Source organism: Octodon degus, unplaced genomic scaffold, assembly GCF_000260255.1.
Source record: "Octodon degus isolate 3935 unplaced genomic scaffold, OctDeg1.0 scaffold00075, whole genome shotgun sequence".
Classification (NCBI taxonomy): Eukaryota; Metazoa; Chordata; class Mammalia; order Rodentia; family Octodontidae; genus Octodon; species Octodon degus.
In genome coordinates, this window is record NW_004524651.1 from 623,287 (window position 1) to 646,685 (window position 23,399).

Genomic DNA, 23,399 nt, shown 5'->3' on the forward strand with positions numbered 1-23,399 from the left:
TCCCGTGCGGGCGGACGCGAGCGCGCCGAGCCGGGCGAGCCGGGTGCGCGGGAGGGCGAGCGGGCGGCCCCCTGCGGGGTCTCCTGCCGGCTGCGGGGTCTCCGCCGCCTTCCTGAAGGGCCGCTGGGCAAAGCCTGATTGCTGGTATTTTTTTTTTTTTCCCCCGACTGATTATTAGTATTAGGTCAAATGGGGCTGGAGTGGGAGGAGTAAGAGTGAAAGACGTTATTGTCCTAAATAACCTTCCAAGTTAGTGATTTTTTGCATGTCTCTGTTCTGGCTGACATTGAGATGAACTTAGCGCTCCGGCTTCTGTGGCCGCTGAAATTCCAAGAATACGCGGGGAAAGGCATGAGTAGATTGAAAAGAGAAAGAGAAATTATATTAATTTGGGGGAGGTGGCTTTCAACTTTAATGTTTTGAGTTAGTATTTTTGATTACTCATGGGCTTTCTTTGTAGCCCAAGCCAGCGGGAATCACGTTCCCTAGCGTTCACAACATGTGGCTGGTTGTTTTGTGTTTGCACTTGTGCTGGATTTTTCTGGGTTTGGAGGGAGGGGACATAGGGACAGATGCCAGGGAGGAGCTTGGAACTGGATAGTTTTTGTGAGTTATTATTAAAATTAAAGTTTCTTGATTTTAATTAGGTTCAAAGACAAAAATTAAGACATTTCATTTGCAAGGCATAGCACTGGTTAGCAGGAAGCTTTTTCAAAGGAGAACAATGCTTGAAATTCGTGTTGGTGGAATAATGTGTAGACTAGAATATGGGGATCTAAATGTAAACTTTCTTTTCAATTTGACAGAACAAAGTTAATCTCAATCCAAATGTTTGATCGTTAGCACGGAAGTGGATGACTTGGCAAGGTAGTGCCGTGTCAATCTGGTAGATTTTGAGTCTAGATGTGAAGGACAGTGAACTAGTGGAGCCTCTGCGCTGTAATCACTGGCGTTTCAAAGAAATTCTTGTAATTGTGGATATGACATAGGGGCTGGACCCCGGGCTCCCCATTTAAGGAACATTTTGAAACAATTTAGAGGATAGTGGTAAAAGTGACCTGTGTACTGTAAATCTTTTACTCAGTTGTACATGCTACAGAATGGAGAACGTGGAAAAACTGGCTAGGTTTTCCATATTAAAGGCAAATGTATGTACTCAAATTGAAGGTAGTTCGTAAACACAGTACAAGTACATTTAAAATGCTGTTTAAAATAACTATGCAACGTTATAATCTGAGCTCACGTGTCATTATTATAAAAATTGGATAGATTTTTTTCCTTTGAAAAATCTCCATTACTATTTATGGCATTGGATTATATATCACTGTTTATCACTCTTGACGATTCTCAGAAAAGTTTAATACTTCTAAGGCAAAATGTAGAATTTTTACATGGTACACATTCAACATTTTATTTTTTTCATCTTTTATATTTAACCCAATACCATGCCACTGTAAATTAATTTTGGAAGGAGGTTATAAATTATACACAAATAAAAAGTTTATGCAGTGCCTGCCTGGCAAGCCCGAGGTCCTGAGTTTCATTCCCGGTACCCTAAAAAATGTAAATCATGTAAAATGAAGCTGCACCTCATCTTGGGAATTTTTGAACAGTAACTGGCCATAACTGGCCGCATGGGGTCTGTGTGCGCATGTGCACAATAGGGTTGTCATACCTGTAACTGTCCTGAGCAGCGTTTGTACCTCTTCATGGTACAAGGCTATGAGCTGGATGCAGGTGTCTGTCTCAGTCCCTCCATATTCCCAGGATAGAAGGCACTGCCTGGCTTATATTTAGATGAATTTTGAATGAGTTGTGCACGCAGATATCGTTTTCCTTTCATTTTAACTTCAAAGTACTCAACATGTAACATTGTTATAATGGTCCATTGTAAATTTGATACTTAGTACTTTATGTAAAGGTTCTTTCCTTTAAAAAAAAAAATGCTTTTATTTGGCAGTACTGGGGATTGAATAAACTTTCTTTCTTGGTTAATTCATTAATATTTACCCTGGCAGAGACTGCCAGGCCAGTCTATGTGCATAAAACAAAGTTTACTACAGGAGCCAGGGAACTGAATACATTCTTACAAAGGGTGAACCCTGGAAATGATGGAAAAGGCTGAATTCTGGCAAATCATTCCTTAGGATAGAGGATCTGGTCCCAGTGACTGGATGCAGGCTCCTTTTGAAGGACTTTGACTCTTACTTTGGGCTGTTGGAATCACTGAAAGATTTCAATTATAAGACAGATTAAACCAGATTTGTTCCTTTGGAGAAGGGTTAGAGGGCAGGCTATAAGCAGACCACCAGGTACAAGAAATGCAAGAGATAATCAGGGCCTGAATCAAATCAGTGACTAAAGGGGCAAAGAAAGATAAGAGAACGAGAGGTGCTTCAGAAGTACAGAACATAAATAGGAGCTGATATAGAACCAATGTGAGGAGTGAAGGTGGAGTTAGAGCTAACTAGTGTCCAGCTCTGCGCCCTATGTCCCTGACTGGAAGGTGACTAAGGCTGGCCTAGATGGAATGTAGGAAGCTGAAATACCTGTCAGACATGTCCACACATCCTTATTCTGGTCCAAAACAAATTTGGGGACCATTCCTATTGGGTGTCACCTGAGTGGACATGGTAGTCACACCTAAGTGGTGATTAAGATCCTGTAGGTGTATAACTTGGGAAAGCTTGAAATCAGAGGCTTGAGTCTGGTGTTTAAAAAACAAGTGGAAGAAAGAGCCAGCAGGCACTACTGAGAAAAAAGCAGCCTGAGAGGCAGGAGAAGGTCAAGTCTGGAGGTCAGGAGAGAAGAATACTCCAACAAGTGCAGGTAAGAACCAGATTGTGTGGGGGGGATTTGGGGGCCGTGTGGTCCCAGGAATCTGGCCCCAGATGTTCGGGAAGCAGCATGTAGCACAGAGCCAGAACGCAGAGAGCGGAGGGCCAAGTAGGGGGCTGTGTGAGCAGAAGGGACCCGGCTGTGACTCCGGCTCTGTGGACCTCGGTAGTTGTGAACAGTGACGGGGCAGTTCCTCCCATTATGCTTTCCATGTATTTCTTTATTTTTGTTCCTGTTATGCCAGCTAGAACCTTCAGGTTAGTGTTGAATAGGTGCTAGGGTAGTAGGACTCTGTTCTTCCCTGATTTTAGAAAAACATGTGTCTTAAATGTCTAATGAATGATTTACTCTGGAGGATGATATTTAATATACTTTATCAGATTAATAATGTTTGCTTTGCTTCCATTCTTGTTGAATTTTTTTCTTGTTGAATTTTTTAATCAGGAAAAAATGTTAAATTTTATCACATGTTCTGCATCTGTTAAGAGGATTTCTTTTTGCTCGAAAGTATTTTTATACTTCTAAAGATAAACTATCCTTGAGATTCTGGAATTAAAGCTAATTTGGACATGTGTTTTCTTCAACTATCTTCAGTTTCGTTTCTTTTGGATTTTAAGAATCCAAAAGAATGTCTGTTAATGAGATCACCTTGTAACTTCCTTTTCACTTTGCTTTCATCCTGGTTTAGTATTTGACCTCTTAACATGAGTTTGGGGCTGGACCCTCTTTTGCTATTTCAGGAAGAGCTCATATAAAATTGAAATGATCTGTTCCTGGAAAATCTGGAACTTTGTTTTAAAAATATCGCCTTTGTGAGTTTTACAAAAGTACTAATTAAATATCTTTAATGGTTATGACTTTTAGCTGTCTGTTTCTTTATGGATCAGTTTTGACATGTTATATTTCTAGGAATTTATTTTTTCTGTTGAAGTTTTGAAATGTATTGCTATGAAGGTGCTCATACTGTTCTTTAATCTTTCACCTTATGTTGGATCTGTAGTCCTGTGTTCTTTTTCCTACACTTAGCCTGTTTTATTTTCTAAAACCATATTTGCAAATCACTGAAAAAATGTTTCTCATGTAAATGAGTTCCTCCCTCACCCTTGCTCTCTCTGTAAGTTCCAATATCATTTTATTTGATTTTTCAAATAATTCTCTTTACCTTTGGTATCTTTTGCATCTTTTCTCTGTCACTTTCTTGGAGTTAGTTTTTCCCTATGATTTTCTGAGCCTCTGAAAGTGAATAATTTGCTCAAAATTTGTTCGTTGCCAGGGATTTTAAGTCTTACATTTTTTTAGTTCTGGTATTTTGTAAGTGTGCGACTGTCACTGCTTGCTTTATATGTTGCTCTATTTGATAGAGCCTGAGATTTCTGTGTTCTTGTAGATGCCAGCGTGCCAGCCTGCGGCCTGCCAGTGTGTATAGTGTAGGTACTGCCCCGCTGCTAGGTAAAACACCTCAAACCTGCCGGAAGTTTTGATGCTGTTTCTCTTACTGCTTCCTGTTTCCACAGCTTGGCATTTCTGTTCATTCCTTTTCCCACCTCGCTGCTCGCCACCTATTTTCCCTTCTCCTTGTGCTTCCTTTTCTGTACCTTGATGCTTTGAGTGGTGGAAGAAAGATCATTTCCTTGTCTCCTTTCTTCAGTGCTCACCCTTTATTTTCTGACCTTCTGTACTTTGAGGATTTTTGTGTCATATTCTTTCTATATATATTTTTTCTTCTTGGTACTGGGGATCGAACTCAAGACTTGTGCTTGCCAGGTGGGCACTGTGCCACTGAGCTGTGTCCCCTGCTTTTTTTTGTTTTTTTCCCTCTGTCTTCTTTCCTTCGTCTCACACCCTTGGTCGGGCACCAAGGGGACAATATCAGCAAGATCATGCCTCTGATTTTCTTTTAATGCTGAAAGCTTACTACTCAAGCTTTGTTGCTCCTCACACAACCCAACCTGGGCAATGCCGAGGAAGAAGGAAGCCGGTGTCATCCCACTGCCCCAAAGTGTGGAGACGCAGGCTTCAGTAGCAGACTCTTTTCTTGCTGTTGGACTCTGCACAAACCATGTACTAAGGCCTGTGTTCTTTTTGTGTGACAAAAGGTTTTTAAGTACAGTTCTTTTCTGTGTACTTCACAAACTGTCTCGAGTCTCAAATGAGATAATGGTGAACTCCTTATTTTACCTTAAGATAGTCTTTTTTTTTTTTTTTTTTTGGTGGTACCAGGGATTGAACTCAGGACCTTGCGCTTGTCAGGCAGGCACTTATTCCACTGAGCTATCTCTCCAGCCCTAGATAGTCTTCCTATGCTGCATTCTCAGGAAGATCTCTTAAAAAAGACTTGTACACAGTTCCGGGACAGAGTGGCGTGGTCTGTGGCACAGTAGGTTGGATGAGAGAAACCCTGATGGGAATCAGTAGGTGGGGACAGGAAGGATGAGAAGCAGAGGGCTGTGCTCAGTGGTGGAGAGAGTTTCGGGAGAGTCGCCTGTCCTTTGGGAGAAGGGAGCTCCCAGCCGCCCAGGCTGCAGGCTGGACGTGTTGTGATGCCCAGGAGCTGCATTGTAGCCTTTAGTGGTGTCCTGTGACCCTGTGGGACCCTGGGCTTGCTTGAGCTCTTTTTGGAAAATCAGCTGTCGTTTACAATGACTTTTTTTATAAGAGAGATTTTGTTGATACTTGAGCTTCTAAACAGCTGGATTGAAAATAATGTTTTTTAAGTTTCACTAACTGCTTTGCACATGAAAGAAATGATGTAGTTTTGAATATTTTCACTTTGCATTATGGAGTCAATTAAAATCTCAGTCATTGAATTGATCTTGTATAGAATTTAGTCTCTTTTCAAAGGTTTTATGAGGAATAGAAGATACAAATGCTAGTACATAAAACAGTAAAAATACTCAGATGCACCAATGCCCTCCATAAACACAGATTGAAAATGATCAATCAGTTCTGCTTTATTTTACAGGGAAGATAAAAGCCTAGAGAAAAAAAAAATCATGTAGTTCCCAAGCTTATGTAAGTAGCAGGATGCAAAACTTAGAACAAAATCCAGGGCTCTGCATCTAGATTTAGTGCTGAAGAACAACTCAACTATAAACGTAGATGATTTGAATTAGTTAAGCTAATTTCATCCATTAGAGAAGCCAATCAACCTTTTTTTTCAAAGCTACAATGTGGATCTATACAAGTTTTCTTTCAATTTGACAAAAAGCTACCAAATTTAGAAATAAGAACCAGATGGTCAAGAGTATTGAAATGTCTACAGATTTTGCACAGAATACCTATAGTTGGTGATTTTTTTTTTTAAAAGAAGAACCGGAAATTGTGTTCATATTTTTGGGAAACTTTTGTTGGTAGTTACATAGGCCTCTAAGTTACATTTTAGAAACTGGAATATGTCCATTCCTCTCAATGTTTAAATTTTATTCTAAGACTAAACTGTCACAATAGTACAGACTAGAATTTTTGTTTTCATTTTCAAAAAATGACGCTCAGAGGACTGAGGAGATAGCTCGGTGGAATAAGCACTTGCCTGGCAAGCACAGGGTCTTGCGTTTAATCCCTAGTCCCACAAAAAAAAAAAAAAAAAAAAGACCCTTAGAGTTGTGTGAGTTAGACCTTCAGTTTTAATTGAGTCTTAAAAAATAAATTAGATTGCATGACATCATTTTGCACTCTAATATTTTTGTTCCCCTATATATTATTACCTTGCATGAGAAATTAGAGCAGAGGGCAAAGAGGGACTTTGTTTTCCCTAAAGAACTGGTATTTTTTCTCCTTGTGGACAATTAAAGGGGTGTAATTGATTGTATTTGTTTGTTTTGGCCTTAAGAGAATTCATGGCCAGATGTGTGGCTTGTCCACAGCATCCACGTAGGCCCTGCGTAGGATTTGGGGTCCTGCTCCCATGCCACGTTAGAAAGGGGCCTTCTTCCTAAAATCTTTCAGCCTGGCAGTCACTGGACCACAGTATTCTCCTGTAGAATTTCTGTCTATGTAAGGCTGACCAATTCTCCACTGTATGTGTCTACGGTGTTCATCCACTCAGTGTCCGTGGACACTTGGGTTGCCTCTTCCTTTTGGCCATTGTGAAGAATCCTACTATGGACATGGGTGTTATGAATACTTCTGCTTCCTCTGCTTTCTTTTCTTTTCAATGGGAATAATGGATCATGGGCAATTATACTTTTTTTTTTTTTTTTTTTTTTTAAGAATCACTGTTTATTTCCATAGCAGCTGCACCATTTCGTATTTCCATCAGCAGGGCCAAGGGTTCTGGTTTCTCTGTGTCTCACTCCTCCCCCTCAGATAGCCATCATAAAGGGTGTAAAGTGTGGAAAAAGGTTAGCTTAGAGTCACCATAGGCAAATAAGGCAACATGTGTTTGAATCATCAAAGGTATAAAATAGGAGGTGTAAGGGATTTGATCCCAACACTGTGAAATGTTGAGACAGGAGGATTACAAATGTGAGCCCAGCCTGGGCAACTTAGTATCCCTATCTCAAAACGTAAAGCACAGATGGCACGCGTGTGGGCAGAGGGTTGGGATGGACATGTAGCTCAGTGGAAAGGCCTGGCTCGGTCCCCACCACTGGAAAGGAAATTGCTGTACTGGAGGATACATGGGAAGTAATAAAGTAGAGTATGCATTTCTCAAAACCAGAAAAATTGTCAACATGGGAAAAGAACAGGATTTAACACTTTACAGCGAGCTAATTTTTATTTGATCCTTAGCGGTACTTAGAAGAACAAAAATTTCAAGAAACTTGTGAAGTCAAGGGAAACTTGAAGGTTAAAACTTGGAAAAACATTTAGTGGCAGAATTGTTCCAGGTGTTGTAGTGATCATCCGACTTTCCTCCACCTGCAGCAGTCTTCTCTACAGCTGCTGCCCGTGTCACAGGTAAATACTTCCGTCCATGAATAGTCAAGCAGCCTGCACTCTTGTGTTAAGAGCTTGAGGCTTGAGTCACACATACCTGGGTTTGATACAGACAGGCTGTCGCTAGCTGTGGGACCTCAGGCAGGTCATGTAATTGCTCTGTGCTGGAGTTTCCTCATTGGTGGTAATAACCTTATAGGGCTGTGGGTGTGAGGAGTGTGTAAGAGAGTATGTAGTTAGCATATTCCTGGCATATGCAGCACTGACATTAGTTCCCATTGTACTGCAGGAAAACTAGAAATATTAGAAAGTTACTGTACATTAAGGCATTTTTATCCCCCCCATTAAATTCGCAAATCCTGTTCTCTGCATTATCAAGGAAAGCATATTTCCTGTCTTGTGACAATTTCTCAGCTGTTTATTTGGAGCAATTAGTGAGTTCTTTTCCCCAAGCCAAACATCTTCAAGTTCCGTCAGTGTTACTACTGTGTCAGGCTTTCCAGATCGTGCCTTCCTCCTCCTCTTCACTGGTGCTTGTCGGGCTTCTTCTGACAGCAGTTACTCTAGAGATGAGGACAGTGTTCTTCGCGGAGGTTGAGCACAGAGCAAGTGGCTTCTTGGTTTCCCGTGGGAGTCCCCAGGTGCGGCAGGGCCAGGAAGCCCTGTGGGTGTGCCTTCTCCCGCCTCCTGGGCCTGTTCTGCTTCATGCTGGCCCTCCCTGCTCCGTTCTGAGGACATGGCTCCTCAGCAGACTGCTGAGCCCGTCTCTCCTCCAGACTTTGCTGTTCTGGGCTGGGCCTATTCTGTCCTCAGTGCTTGCCTGCTTTCCTCCACCCCTTGTCAGCCTTTCACCCAGGGACACCTCCTCAGCGGGTTCACTAGGACCCTCCTGGGTGACATCCCTGTCCCCCAGGACATCCTTTCACCTTCGCAGATTTGTTTTTGTGTTTGGTGTTTTCCACTGCATAACATGCTCAGTATTCCACTAATTTGCCTTGTTTCTTCCTCAGCTATGGACTGTAATTTCAGTGAGTACACGGATTGTTGTTTTACTTACCGAGCAGTGGCTCTGAGGCCTGGAAGGATGGGGTAGTGGGTGTAAGTGAGTACTCCTCGGGTGAAGAGCACAGTGGGGTGAGTCTCAGAGCTGCTTACACGTTGTGCAAGACTGGGGCTGAGAAGGGCCGTAGATCCCGTGGCATTTCTTGTGAAGGGGTCAGGAAAAAATGAACTCTACCTGAAGAAGGGAAAGTAAACCATGTTCACTGTTTTAGGACTTTTGGAAATTTTTAGGTCAATTTAGTTGCTTAGTAAATTAATATTTTACATGCAGTTTTATTTGCATGTAACATTTAAAAATAAATAAAACCATAGCTTATTGAAACCAAAATATTTGCTCTTCAGATTTCTTAGTAGAGGGCTGCAGAGATAGCTGGGTGGTCTTAGCGCCTGCCTGGCAAGCACAAGGACCCAAGTTCAATCCCTGGTACTGCATGTCCTGCTGACTCAGAAACTGGGCGTGCTGGCAGATTCCTGTAATCAAGTTTAAACTGCGTAGTGAGGCCCTGTGTCAAAACCCAAAGCATTTCTTACTAGAGCTGTCTAGGTGGTGAGCGTGAGGTGAATGGTTGTCTCGACTTGAGAGTGCCAGGTCTCCGCGCCTGCTGCTCGCTGTCCCCAGCGTGCTAGGAAGTGTCTCTGTCTGTGTGTGTGATGACCAGCAAATTAGGACCACCATTTTAAGATACTTCAAGTATTTCCTTCAGCTGAAGTTCAGTTTACTTGTGATCCTGCATATTTTAATCCCTTCCCTCCTGCTGGAGAGCCGTGGAAACGCTTCCCAAAGCAGAATAAAGCATCAGCTCATACTTTGTAATCCCAGCTACTTGGGAGATGGAAGCTGAGGAACTTCAAGCTCAAGGCCAGCCTAGGTAACTGAATCTCAGGATAAAATAATCTCTCATTCTGTCTCAAAAAGGGCTAAGGTGGTAACTCAGTGGGAGAGCTGGCTTGGGCTCCCAGTACTGCAGCAACAACAACAACAACAACAACAACAACAACAACAACAACAACAACAAAGTTAGAGTTGCGAGAGTGTTACTTCTATAAATAACATTAGTTCTTTTCACTGTGGAACTGTCAACTACAGAACCCATGAATGACCTCTGAAAATAAGATTTGTTTATATTATGGTTAAACTTCTCTGCCTTTAAAAATGGTAATTTGTCCTGCTGTATGTTGAAAACCTTTATTGTGAAAAGACATGGACCGTATAAATGTGTGGCGAGGGGCTAGAGAAGCGTCTTGTTAGGAGGCCGCTTCGAGAGCCTGAGGGGCAGTGTGCTTGCAAGTTCTCAGGCCGCACTGCTCTGTGTTCTGCATGTGGGAGGACGTCAGGTGACATTTGGTGCATTGCAGATGTAGTGCAAAATGAGATGGTGTGAGCAGACGTGTTTCAAAATATTTTGATAATTGTGGAGTTATACAGTATAGTATATGTGGAAGACACACAGGAGTTTACAGAAAACTATTTTCCATATGGAGAAGAATATAAAACCAGAGTCCAGGAACCACTGATAAGATTTGGGTCCGTGTTAGTTCATTCATATTGGTTTGCAAACATGCATTAGCCGTTGCTGTTCAGCATCTTACGTGTGGTTTACTGTCAGAGGGATTTTTTTTTTTTTTTTTTTTTTTTTGTCCTGTAAGAAATGTATCATTTTGATTTCTCTTTTCAGTACAGGAACAGTCCTGCTTCACACTGCTTTTCCTTCTGCTCATCACTATTGTTAAGGTTATTGTGTATGGTAAACTGTGTGTAATTAAAGTGTAATGAGGTTTTTTTTTTTAACGTATTTAGTTGTTGCAGGGTCTCACTGCACAGCTCAGACTCATGGTGATCCTCCTGTTTTTCAGCCTCCCTAGCGCTAGGATTGCAGGCGTGTGCCAGTATGCCCACCCCGACTCTGTGGCTGGCTCAGCGTGCCCTGGGAGCGGGGCTGGCTTGGCATGTGGTGTCGGGGATCAAACCACGGGCCCTGCGCTTACCTAGGCTTGCCTAAGTGGGTGCTTTAGTCTGCTGAGCTCTCTCATCAGTCCTAAAGTTTTGATCTGTGCTTGCATTGGTGAGGCAGCCCCATAAGCAGGCTAAGGAGTGCGTCGTTCTTGGGGTGCTGCCTGTTCTTTCTCCTGCCTCTGTCCACAGGCAGCTTCCTATCACTACAGGATAGTGGAAAATTTGCACTTTTGGAGAAATGGAGCCAATATTGCCTACTTTTGGAAGGAAGAGGTCTGGGTTCTCTAACGTACAACAGTTAGTTTTTAGACCCATCTGTGTTGTTGCCTGCCTCAGTGCTAAATAGCACTTTATGCCTACACCGTGTAGTCACTCACTGCTGGGGGACATTGAGGGTATTGCTAGTTCTGGGCTGCTTCAAATAAAATGTCAGTGTTTGTGTACAAGTATGTATGGGTGTAATTGTTCTTCCACAGAGCAGAGTGGTCTGCTCATATGATAAATGCATGCTTGTTCTTTTGGGAATTCAATTTTTAGACACTGAGGTAGACTTTTCAACATGAAAGTATGTCTTTTGAATATAGTAGTCAGTGACATTTAGTACACTCACGTTGTGCAGCTACTTCTAAAACACAGTCATCGCCCTAAAGGGAAACCTCACCCATAAGCAGTTACACGCCATCCCCACTGTTCCCAGTCCTTAAGGACCATTCCTCTGCTTTTTGTCTGTAATAATGAGACTGTTTGGATGTTTTATATGAATGGAATCATACAGCATGTGACTTCTGTTTATAGTGTTTTTAAAGGATATATGCACTGTAGCATTATTAACGTTTATGGTATATTCATATAGTTTGTTTGCTATAACATTTTACGTTCTCATTAGCAATGGAGAAATCATATAATTCATATAATGAAATTTTATATGGAATTCATATTTCATATAAAATTCATATCCTTGTGAACAGTTACCCCACCTCCAATTGTAGCTACTCTAGTGGTTATAAAGTTGCGCTTCTTGTGCTTATGGCGGGCGTTCTCCTAATGACTGATGGTGTTGATTACCTTTTCGTGTACTCGCTGGCTATTTGCATGTCCTCTTTGGAGAAGTATCTATGCATGTCCTTTTCTGTTGTTTAATTGTTTTTGTACTGTTTTAATTGTTTTAGACTAGATAATAGACTCTTGTCAGATGCATGATTTTCAAGTATTTTCTTCCATTCTGTAGACTGTCTTTTTATTTGGTTGATCTTTCTTTTATGCACCAGAATTTAAATTTAGGTTGCTTGGGCTTTTGGGGCACTTTCTGTTTGTATGTCAGACTCCTAGCAAATGTCCATACTTATGGTTATAGTGTGATTATTTCCACGTATGTATATAGCATGCAATGATCAGAGCAGTAGAGCTGGCGTATCTGTCAGCCCAAATATTTATTGTCCAAAATCTATCCTCTTTACTAAGATATTTTGAAATTTAGAAATAATATTGTTAACCATAGTTGCCCTATTGTACACTAGAACAACAGAAGTTATTTTTCCTATCTAATTGTACCCCTTGGTGTATAGATTGTAAATAAAAATTTATTTATTTTTTGCGGAACCGGGGATTGAACTCAGGCCCTTGTGCTTCCCAGGGAAGCACTTATTCTACTGAGCCATCTCCCCAGCCCAGTAAAATTCTTTTAAATCAATATTTATCCAGGAGTCACATCAGAGTAATGTGGTGCTGTATAACAATGTCATGTGTTAGTATTTAACAAACAAACAAACGAGAAAAAAACCCCAAAGAACTTTTGCTTAGAGATGTTTTTCTTTCATTTTAAAGGAGCCAGGAGATGGGCAGTTGGCCCCAGTGTGGCAGCTTCAGGTATTTGGGCTTGTTCCTTCAAGCATTAAGTGCTAGTTAGCAGAAAGGAGGAAGGGTACGCCTGCCTCTCGGGTCAGTCTGATAAGTCTGCACAGTACTTGCATTCTTCTTGGCCACAGCATGTTGATAGAGCCAGAGCTGCAAGAGGCTGAGATCTTGAGTCCTGTAGCTGGATGTCACACAGCCAGATGGGATGGGGGCTGTTACCAAGGAAAGGGATACAGGTCCCAGGACACTGCAGTGGCCGACAGTGCACAGGCTCTGTTCGTCCTGGGAAATCCTGATTGAGCAAGTCTGGAACTGACCTTTCTACCTTAAAAAAACACAAAACAAATCTACAGCTGATCCTGTTAAGCTCTCTGTGATTGGAGCCTCAGCTCTAAGCCAGATATGAGCAGGAGGCTTCTACCAGGTCTGGAATGGGCCCCCGAGCTCGTGAGGGCAGAGATCTGGAGGGTGGCTTTAACAAGTGTGCTGCTCTCTGTCCCTCTCCTGCATGTTCCTGCCCAGTAACCGCTGACCTCCACAAGCACAGAGCCCCTCGGCTTTCAGAGAGGACTCCGGATCACGATCGCTTCTTCCTCAGCATTGCTGTTGGGCTCTGTCGTTCCCAGCCACGCCAGGGCTAGGGAGCGCTTGAGGAGTTTGGTGATACAGTAACTTGGTGCCTTTCGGCAACTTTCTGATCCTCTGTTTTTATGTCAGTATGCATATATTTTTTCCTACAGTTATAAGTAATAGTATATAAAAGTTTTTGACTAATAAAGTGGTAGGCACCTACATTAGATAAAATTTCGTCTGTATACGACCACGCTTCATGTAGTGCTCATGGAGTTAAAGTTACTGTTTTATTTGCCTGGGTGAACTCTCACTGTGAAGTCAGGAATAATGCGACTTTTGATGACATTTTTACTGAAGTCCCTGCACTTAAATTCTGTTTCTTGATGATTTGAATGCATATTAATGCTGGGTAAAGACTGGAATAATTATCTGGTCTTGACACATTCCTGCTGTTATCTTCTCTTACCTCTTACCTCTTACTTTGATATTTAATCCATTAAAAATAATTTCCCAACACCTTGGAGCACATTTCAGAACTAAGGACAATAATTTGTGAGCAAATATGGGGGATTAGAAGATATGATTGAAAAATACTTTTAAGAACTCAAGAATCTTATTGAATAGGTTGTTAGAATTTTACCATTTTAGTATAGACAGCACTGACTTAGTATGTGATACTGACATGTGTCTGTGGCATGCTTAGCATCTACCATTATGTGGTGGCTTAGCATTCAGTTCCACGATTTTCATGGTGATGCATAAAAATAATGTGTAACCTTTAACACGTGTTACAACCCAGAATAATTTGAAAATTGCACATTAAAGTACATAATTGCTTTAGAAATACCTGTAAGTTCTACTTTTGGGTGGCACAGTGTGCACCGTGAAATTTCCAGTTTCTATACAAGTTCTTTCTGCATTATAAATCAGCGTTAAATGGCTCAGCTTTTGCATTGAGTAGCAAATTACTGAGACCTTACTTGCACCAAATTACTTTAAATGCCGGAGCAGGTAACGAGCACTGGAGCACGTGCAGAGTCGCTGTTGGTGCCGTGCGGCGGACGCGAACCCACTTTTCTTGCAGAAGCGTGTTTTTCTTTTCTTTTGTAGAGCTAGGCAAAGAGTAAACTTTTGTGTTGCGTTGTCACCTGCAGATAATACTGGTCTCCCATTTTATAAGAAGTTATTTTTAAATCGTTTTGACAAAAAGACTAAGAAATTCTGGGTTTTTATTCCCCCCCCCAACATCATCACCCTTTGTTTCTTAGTCCCCCACCCAGTTGCTATTCCTTTCCTTTCCCTTCTCTGCCCTCCCCTCAACAGTCACCGAACTGCTGCTGTCTAGTTCATTGTTCTGTTCTGTCTCACAGAATCTGACGGCCTCCTTTAGTGCTCATATTATTCGATCTTCATCAGTGTTGGGCAAAGTCACCTTTTTCTCCTTCAGGTTCTTTTCTTAGGCTTCCAGGACACCAAAAATTCCTGGTGTTCCATAAATCTCTGGCCTCCCACCCTATCTTTTTTGTTGTTCGTTGCCTCTGCTACTTCTTTGTCCTCTTTCCTGCAGGGATTCAGGCCTTTGGTTCCTTCTCATTTATGCCTCTCCTTCAGCATGATCCTGTCCACCTCTACAGCTTAAAATACTGATGGAACATCTTTCCCGAGCACCTGGCTTGGTGTATGATTGCCCGGCATCCACACTTCGATGCCTGATAGCCATCTCCCACTTAGCGTAGATGAAATGGAATTTCATTTGTCCCTATACTTCCTGCAGTGTGTCTCATGTTAGGTAGCTGGCTCTGTCCTCAAACTACAGTCACCCTTAATTCCTTTTATTCTAACATCATGTAGTCAGTCTGTTAGCAGGTTTTTAGGACTTCAGAGTTTATCTAGAATCTCACCAGTTCTCATCACTTAATCTTGTAGTACCTATCTCTTATTCTCATTGTTACAGCAGCCTCTCACAGGATCCTTTTATTTGAATTCTACTCACGACCTCTCCCAAGTTCTCTTCTTAATCTGGAATGTAAGAAAATTCTTTACATTTCAGAAAACAGTGTTAGGTGGCATGGAAGAAGGATGCCAGAGTCAGTGAGAAGTCTAATCTCTACAGAAAGGCTTTGCAAATCTATAAAATAGAACTAGTATCTATTATACTATCATAAGGCTGTTTTTCATACTTGATGATACCTTAGCTGTAGATACTACAGCATATACTATCTTTGGACCCTAGAGGTGGGAGTGTGATTCAGTCTGGCTGGCCATTTATGTTTCACATGGACACTCTATCCTTGTCTGAATCTCACTTTCTGATACTGTAACTGAGTGATGCAGACTGGGTAGTTTATTAAAAATAAAGGTTTGTTCTCATGGCAGGCTGGCAAGTCCAAGTGCCCAGTGCCGATATCTGCTGTGTATCTGGGCAGTAGCACGACGGCTGGACCGTGGCATGGTGGAAGGCATCACATGGCAAAGAGAGCTGACTTGCTACCGGAGGTCTCATCCTCTTTTTATAAACCAGCTAATTCCATGGCGGAGGCCCATCCACAGGCCCTTACCTGGCCCTCATCACCTCCCCTGCACAGTGTTAACCCGACTTGGGGATAGTCTCAATATATGAAGTTTGGAGGACATCCTGAAGCTGTAGCACACCTTCACCCCAACAGCACAGTAGTGGGAGCTGAGAGTTGACAACCACCTTTCCTTAGGAGACTTAGCTTCGTCACAGTTGATGATAGCGTCAGGGATCACAACGCATCTGAAGAAATGTTTCAAATGAGAGTACTGTTGGTCATATAACCGCAAAAAGAAGTGTCAGTGCTGTTCCTTTACTTACAGTCATACTTTATAAAACTCAAGATCTAGCATTTCAGTTCAATTCTTCGTTGCTGTTGCTTTATGTGTAATAAAGAAGAAATAAAAATGCTACCATTGTTGAACTGACCGAAGTCTGCCCAGTGGAAGGAGCTACACCAGGTTTTAAGAATCAAGACTCAGTTTCACCTATTTTCTGTTGAGATTATTGCACCCCGTGTTTCGTATGTACTAAGCGCCAAGGCGCTGCTTAATGGTGGACCTTTGCCAGTTGTAAGACTTTTATCTCTGGCTTACTTAACCCCTGTAAACCACAGGTAAATGGCAAGGCACTTCTAGGATAAGAGGGTAGATAAAATGCAGATGAACTGGCTCACAGATGGCTGGTTTTAAATCTGTGGATTCCTTTGCTGGCATCTGTTCCCTTTGCAAGTATTCGCTGAATTTCTCCTGTCACGAAATGGAATAAAATGAAAGGCTGCCATATTGAAGTAGTTTGAGGAGAGAATGGAAAGGCTTAAGTTTATGTTCATGTTTTCAAGGACAACAGTCATAAACCCGAGTGCGTGTTTACTTTTGCTCTATCGTGGCTCAGTTAATTTGAGCCTAATAAGTTTAATATTAATGTTCACTTGATTGTATGTTGGTTCTTGTTGCAGACTTTAGTCCAGAAGGACCAATGCAACTGGAAACACTGGCTGCCATTCTCTAGTTCTGTGAAAGTCTTTTCCTTGATAAGTAGGAGGATTGTTACAGTTTGCAAATTTGAAGCCTCATACTTAATATACATGTATCAATACATGCCACAAACAAAGCAGCCCCACACCTGGTATTGTACAAAGATACTTTACAGAAGATGCTGTTTCTGTGTTACCGTAGTAAGTAAATTAGCCATGGAAAAATTAGGAAACAGCTTAAAACTAAGGTGAATATTTTATGAATTTATACTCTACAATATCTTTGTTAGAAGTTCTATACTAATTTTAGGTGGAAGATTTCCCCTAGGTATTTCTGAGATGTGGGGATTGTAGAGGATTTGAAATTGTGTTGTCCTGATCTCTTGCATCGACCACACGGTATTAACGCCAGCTGCAGTAACTCACGCGGGGCGAGAGCTGCCTGCTAGTGCGGCTGCTGGGCTGCGTGGTGGTTACTTTCTCATGGCCGTGGCTCCTGGACCTGATGGGAAGGGCCGCCCTTTGTAGGTGTTTCTGTAGTAAGAGTTCTTCAATGCAGTGAAGCCTGTTAGGCTTGCTACTGATAAAAGTATCCTCCAATCAATCGAAAGATCAAAACAAGGTCAGAAATAGAAAGAAGTTGGAGCCTCTTCCTCCTCTGCATTCTGCTCATACTCTCCTAAAAATAAGAAAGAACAGATTTAGGGCTGGGAGATAGCTCAGCTGCATAAAGCCACCTGCCTGGCAAGCGCAAGGTCCTGAATTCGATTCCTGGTATTGCAAAAAAAAAAAAGTTTAGCTGTGGCAGAAGTGAAGTGATGCCAGTTTTAGATGGATAAAAGATACATTGAGAAATCTGCTAAATAAATTGAGGTATGAAAATGTCTGTATTTATTAGAGGGGATGATTACACTTGAAGATACAGCATCAGCAGCATATTTATATTTTGATATTTGAAAAGCTAAAAAGGAGAAGCAGAAGGGGTGGGGAGAAAGGGAGGACATTGAGGAAAACTTGGGTCTTGCAGGGCTGTTTTTGGAATCTACAAATACAACAGTGCTGATGTTTTCCATTCAGAGACAGTTTCATTTTGGACACTGCTCAATTATGTCATCCTTATTTATAGAAAAAGGAGTTCTTTAACCCATCAGATGGAGCAAGAACAGCCTTGTATTTTTATTTTTTAAAGTTGTCTCTAGCCGTAGTATCTTATTAAGAGGTATCACTTAGATTATAGGAATATTTGCAAGTATACTTTAGCTTTCTAAATATGTAATTATATTCATATTTGATTTTTTTAGTTTTGCATGTCTGCGCATTATTGCTTACCATTTACTGCTATTTTTATTTCATTATCACAGCTCTACTAATTATAAGCTTGTTGCTGTAATGATGAACACTTCAGTGCCTGAGGATTGGACTATTCCCAGGTTGATAAAGATTTAACCCTGTTTATGCTGTGTGCTGAGCATCCAAGTAAAACTGTACTTTTAAATTCTGTCAAGGGCTCTAGGAGTGTCCTACCTAGCATGCAGCTCTCAGGTCCTCAGGCCAGGAAGGAGGCCTGCGTCAGAACAGAGGAAGAGGTGCCTTCGTGTTGGAAGGCATAGAGAGAAAAAGGGAGAGAGGAGAGAGGGGAGATGGGAGAGAGAGGAAGAGAGAGGGGAGATGAGAGAGAGAAAGAGAAAGAGAGAGAGAGAGAGAGAGAGAGAGAGAGAGAGAGAGAACACACAAGGCATGGATTCAGCCCAGGAAACAGAGTAGGAGAGCCTCGTAGAGAGTTCTGCGGCCCCGCAACCAGGGATGGGAGGTTGGAGTTGGAGGAGGTGGTGGACCTTGTCCAGTGTTTTTCAAACTGTCGGAAAGCCCTCTGGGTTTGGACCTCAAGAATCCACAGGGAGGGAAGAAGTCAAAGGAGCAGGGCCAACATACATCATCAACTTGTGGTTCTACTTTGTCAAACATTCATTTTGTATTTTGGGATTATGTTTTAGAAATAATTCTGTGACTATATTGAAAAAACAAGTTCAAAGACCGCTGTGTTTAGTGCTGCTAAATTAAATATTAAATGCTAGTAGAAACCTCCTCCTCCTCCTCTTCCTCCTTCTCCCCCTTATCTGTTTATCTCTTTTTTTTGCTTTTTGAGACAGGGTCTCACTGTGTAGTCCAAGCTGGCTGTGAACTCACTGTTAGCCCAGGCTGACCTGAACGTACAGTGCTCCTCGTGCCTCAGCCTCCTGGGTCTGGGACTGCTGGCTTGCACCTCTATACCCAGCCTGCTTGTGACATAGGGATGATATAGGACCTAAATGATATTAGGGAACTAGCACAATCTTGACCCTTCTAGATGTTCAGTGTGCTGAGTTCATGTTTCCCCCAATCAAAGAATGAATTGTGAAGAACAGTGGACATTACAGTAGGGAGTATTTATTGAGGGAAAGAAAGCTCTTACCTGAGAGGGGATTGGGGTGGACCCAGCAAGAGGGTTGCCCTCTTTTCCACCTACAGGTGACACTGTAGAGCAAACCATGAGGTGGGTATAAGTGCGACAAAACTATGACTGACCATTAGACTTGCAAGTGCCGCTGCTGAGGTAACAGTGATCCAATGGGGAAGCAAGTCAGTAGCAAGTGTGTGTGGAAAGAACAAGGGCCTCTCCTGGAAGTGCGCGGTGGGAGGTGTTGGCCCCACCCAGGTGGCTGATGGCTGTTCAGAATGTCCATCAATATTGTGTATCCCTTGGGGAGATACTAAGTGCAGTCATTTTAGTTCTATCTTGAGGCCTGACCTTCAAGGAGGTTGCCCCAGTTGTAGTATGTTCTTATCTTCTGCATTTACTTGTGTGAGGGCCCAGCTCTCTCTAGCTGCCTGTAGTATTTGTACCTAACTTAGCTGTCTATAATAATAGTAGAAATCTCTTAGAGGCAGGCACATAAGGAAGAGGAGACTGCTGAGAATACACAGTTGCCCACTTGGAGCTCCGCTTTCCTGGCTCCTGTATCCGATGCTACGCTGGCACTTAATCAAGAAGGATTAAGAAGGTAGTGATTTATGGGCTTCTAGAAAAGTAGGTGAACTGTCACCACCAAATCCAGAACATGTTATCTGATGAAGATTAGATTAGTTGAATTGTGAAGGCATTAGTCAACTGCAAATGTTGATCTACTCCTGGGTCACATGCAAGGGATATAACTTGAAAAGGTGAAAACTCAAACAAGGCTTTACCTTTTCTATATTTTTTTAGTGTATCTAGGTGAAATACAGAGTTGAAATAAAAATACAGAGTTAAAAGTAGAAATGAAAATGTTTATAGTTATTACTACCTGCCTGCCTCCCTTCGTATGAAAACACCGATCATTTTAGAAGAACACTTATTCTTTGATGTGGTATGCATTTGGTCATTGAGGGTGGCCTTTAATTCTTGATTTGGTTCGATAGTGCCAAAACTAGCTTCTTAATTTCCTAATTAATGTTGAGAGAAGTAATCTGTATTTTAAAAGAAACTTGTCTGGTTGCTGAAATGACTAACCCCCTTCTTGTACTGGGATCCTGATCATTTGCGCTGACATGGCTCGGTAGGTCTTAATCTGTTTTCGTTAGCTAAGCCATGGTGAGAGAAGTCCCCATGGGAAGAACAAAATTAGCTGAGTAATTTTGCTCATTCATCTGTGTGTATATAACATGATTGTTTTCACTTTTGATGTTGCAGTGGAACTGAATCGAAAGCAACTCATTTCTGCCTCCTTACAACTGTATCATGTCACTCTGAAAACTTTTTTTCTCCATCTGTTTTCTTGTAGGTGAGGAATTTAAAATTGGAACAAGAGCAAGAGAAAAACAAAATCTTGTCAGAAGCGCTGGAGGCTCTCGCCACTGAGCATCATGAATTAGAGCAGTCTCTGGTCGAAGGATCCCCGCCTCCCAGCATCCTCAGCGAGGACGAGTTCTATGATGCGCTGTCAGGTAACTGCACTCCTGCTGCCTGCGTTGGCTGCGGAGGACTTGGAGTCCCCCCACCTAAGTGACTTCTTAGTGTGGATGCCCTTTTCAGGTTCCTGGAATAAGCAGCGTAGCATAAGCAGAATAGTTGAGCTCCTCCAGCCGCCTAGTTTTGGTGTCATCTTAAGGCAGGAGTCAAGGATGAGGTTCATTACTAAGTGTGGAGCTTCTGACGCTCACCAGCCATGTGATAATTGAGGGTGGGGGACTCTGAGACCTCACTGTTCTTAGTGGGGCAGGCATAGTACCTATTTCAGGAGATTTCTTAAGGGTTCAGCGTGTTCATATGCTTATACAGTGCTTAGAATACTGCCTGGTGGTACTCAGCACTAAAAAAATGGGAGATGTGGGTGGAGAGTTGAGGACAGCTTGCAGAGAGGGTGCTAATCTGGGGGAGTTTAAACTTTTAAGGATTAAACTTAGAAGTTTTGAGACAGATGTGGGTGGGGGAAGGGACAGTAACAGGGAAGTGGTTGGAGATCAGCAAGATTGAGGAAAGTTATTTATGGAAGGAAATTAAATGCTTATGTAAGAGGCAAACATACATTATTACTACATTTCACAAAACTTGACCATGGGGGTAGGAAACCTGTAGATGAAGAATCAAATTCATAATAAGAAATGAAAGTGAGGCAGCATGTTGAGAGATAGTAGAAATAAGAACTGAAGATTAATGAGGTGAAAACATGGTGTGATAACACAGGACAAGGATGAGGGTGTTGTCTGACTGACAGGCATTGCCTAAAATAAATAGAATCAGGTAAGAGCATAGTTATCATTAAAATAAGGAAAAAAATTTTATAGCCAGATTTGGGAGTAATTAGGGAAAGAAAATTATGGTGAGGATGTTGTCACTTACGGGCTATGTGAGGAGAGTGGCTCACACCGGGGACCAGAGTGAGTGACGTGTCCAAGTATTCAACATGACTGGGGGAGCTGGGGGTTGGGGCAGGTGGCATTTGATACTCTTGCCTTGTGCCTCACCTCTGCCCCTCCACTGGTGTCACCTCACGTGCCCCTTCTGTGAGGGACACCCAAGAAGGAAATCACTGCACGGATTAGAGAACCAAGTGTAGATAGATTTGAATGTAAAGGACAAAAAAGTTTAGGTACTTCTGCTGCTTGTCTTCTGTATTCTTTAATTTTCATAAAAATAGATACAGAGCCCAGTGAAATCTTCCCATCACCCCTTATCCTAATGAATCCTGCCTTCTTTTTCAGAGTTTCTTTTTTTTTTTATCATTCTTTATTTTTTTATTTTATTTTCTTTTTTATGTATTTAGTACAAGATCTATGGGGTCTTATGACTTAGATCAAACTTACAGTGATCCTCCTGTTTTCAGTCTCCCAGAACGCTGGGATTACCAGGCTTTCAGAGTTTCTTGTAAACAGATTCATTAAAGATCTTCACAGCTCCAGGAAGTACAGAGAGTAACAGGAGCTGAGCCTTGGATGGCCTGCCCAAGCTCTGTTACAGTAGTCTAAACCTAGTAGCCCTCCAGTGGCCACTCCTACTATTTCCTGTTACGAGTCTTTGGAATAATTTGGAACAGTGTAGAAACAGCCCTCAGTTCAAGTCCTGCCCCACTGTTGCCCTAGCCACCCAGTGCGGTGGGATTCTAATAGCTGTCACTGTGGGGTGGCATGACCTTCCCCCACAGCCTAGCCTCTGTTCCCGCATCCTCCTTCACTTCTCTATAAAGAAGTATTCTCCTAGTTAAAGCCATTCCTCTGCATTTGTCCTAATACCTATCTCCCTGTGCCTTCCAAGAAGTTATTGCTTCTTCCATTTATGCTCTCAATGACATACAAACTTCTAACACTTTAAATACTAACTTAGAAAACAAGATTTGGGCTGGCGATTTAGCTCAGTGGTAGAGTGCTTGCCTAGTATGCACAAGGCCTTGAGTTCAATCCTCAGTATTACACACACACACACACACACACACACACACACACACACACACAACTTATTCTTGCCCTTTTTCAGGTATCAGAGGTCCTAAAGCCAAGGGCTGTGTTCCTTCCCAAGGCCCTAGTCACCTCCCTGCATTCGGCTCAAAGTGTACCCTCTGAGTTCAAAGTCAGAGGTGTGTGTTCTGCGAGTTTGTGACTCTATTTCCTCCCTTTTAAAAGGACCTTGTGACTACATGGGGCTCAGAAAATAATCCAGGGTAACCTCAAAATTTTTAACTTAATCAAATCTGCAAAGTTCCTTTTGCCATGTAGAAGATGAAGGGTCCGTAGTGTCCAGAGACAAGAACGTGACATCTTGGCAAAGATGATTATTTCGGTAATTATTTGATGGTCATTATTCCGACCATCAAAGTCACCAAATCTGAATCTCCAAGCCTGCCCTTATATACTCACTCATCTGTCATCTTGATGTACAAGATAGGATTTCTTGATCTTCCTAGATCCTGTACCTTTTGGAGTTAGCCTCATTTATATAAAAGGAGGCCCCTCTTTTGACTCTACAAGACACATGACATTCATGTGCCACACCCATGAGGCACAGACCACGACTTGTCCACACCCCTCCAGATTTTACTTTGAGCTTATTTTTTATTAAGTAGGGTAATAGTTAAAACCACAGGTGCTGCTGAGGTTGAAGGCTGTTGATAAATCAGGGTTACACCAATTCTTACACCCCTGGGAAAGTGGTTTTACTTTTCTATGAATTGGGTCACAGGATCATTGGTGGCATAAATTAATCAATATTTGTGTTATACTTAAAACAGCGCCTTGTG

At 42.0% G+C, this 23,399-nt stretch overlaps 1 protein-coding gene across 1 annotated transcript in view; it reads left to right on the forward strand.

The window, feature by feature from the left end:
• Positions 1–23,399, forward strand: part of Osbpl1a (oxysterol binding protein like 1A) — a 184,185-nt gene that overhangs the window by 87,224 nt on the left and 73,562 nt on the right. The window contains exon 15 of the mRNA XM_004635804.2: positions 20,451–20,613. Within this exon, the coding sequence (XP_004635861.1) occupies positions 20,451–20,613 (163 nt within the window). The remainder of the gene's footprint in view (positions 1–20,450; positions 20,614–23,399) is intronic.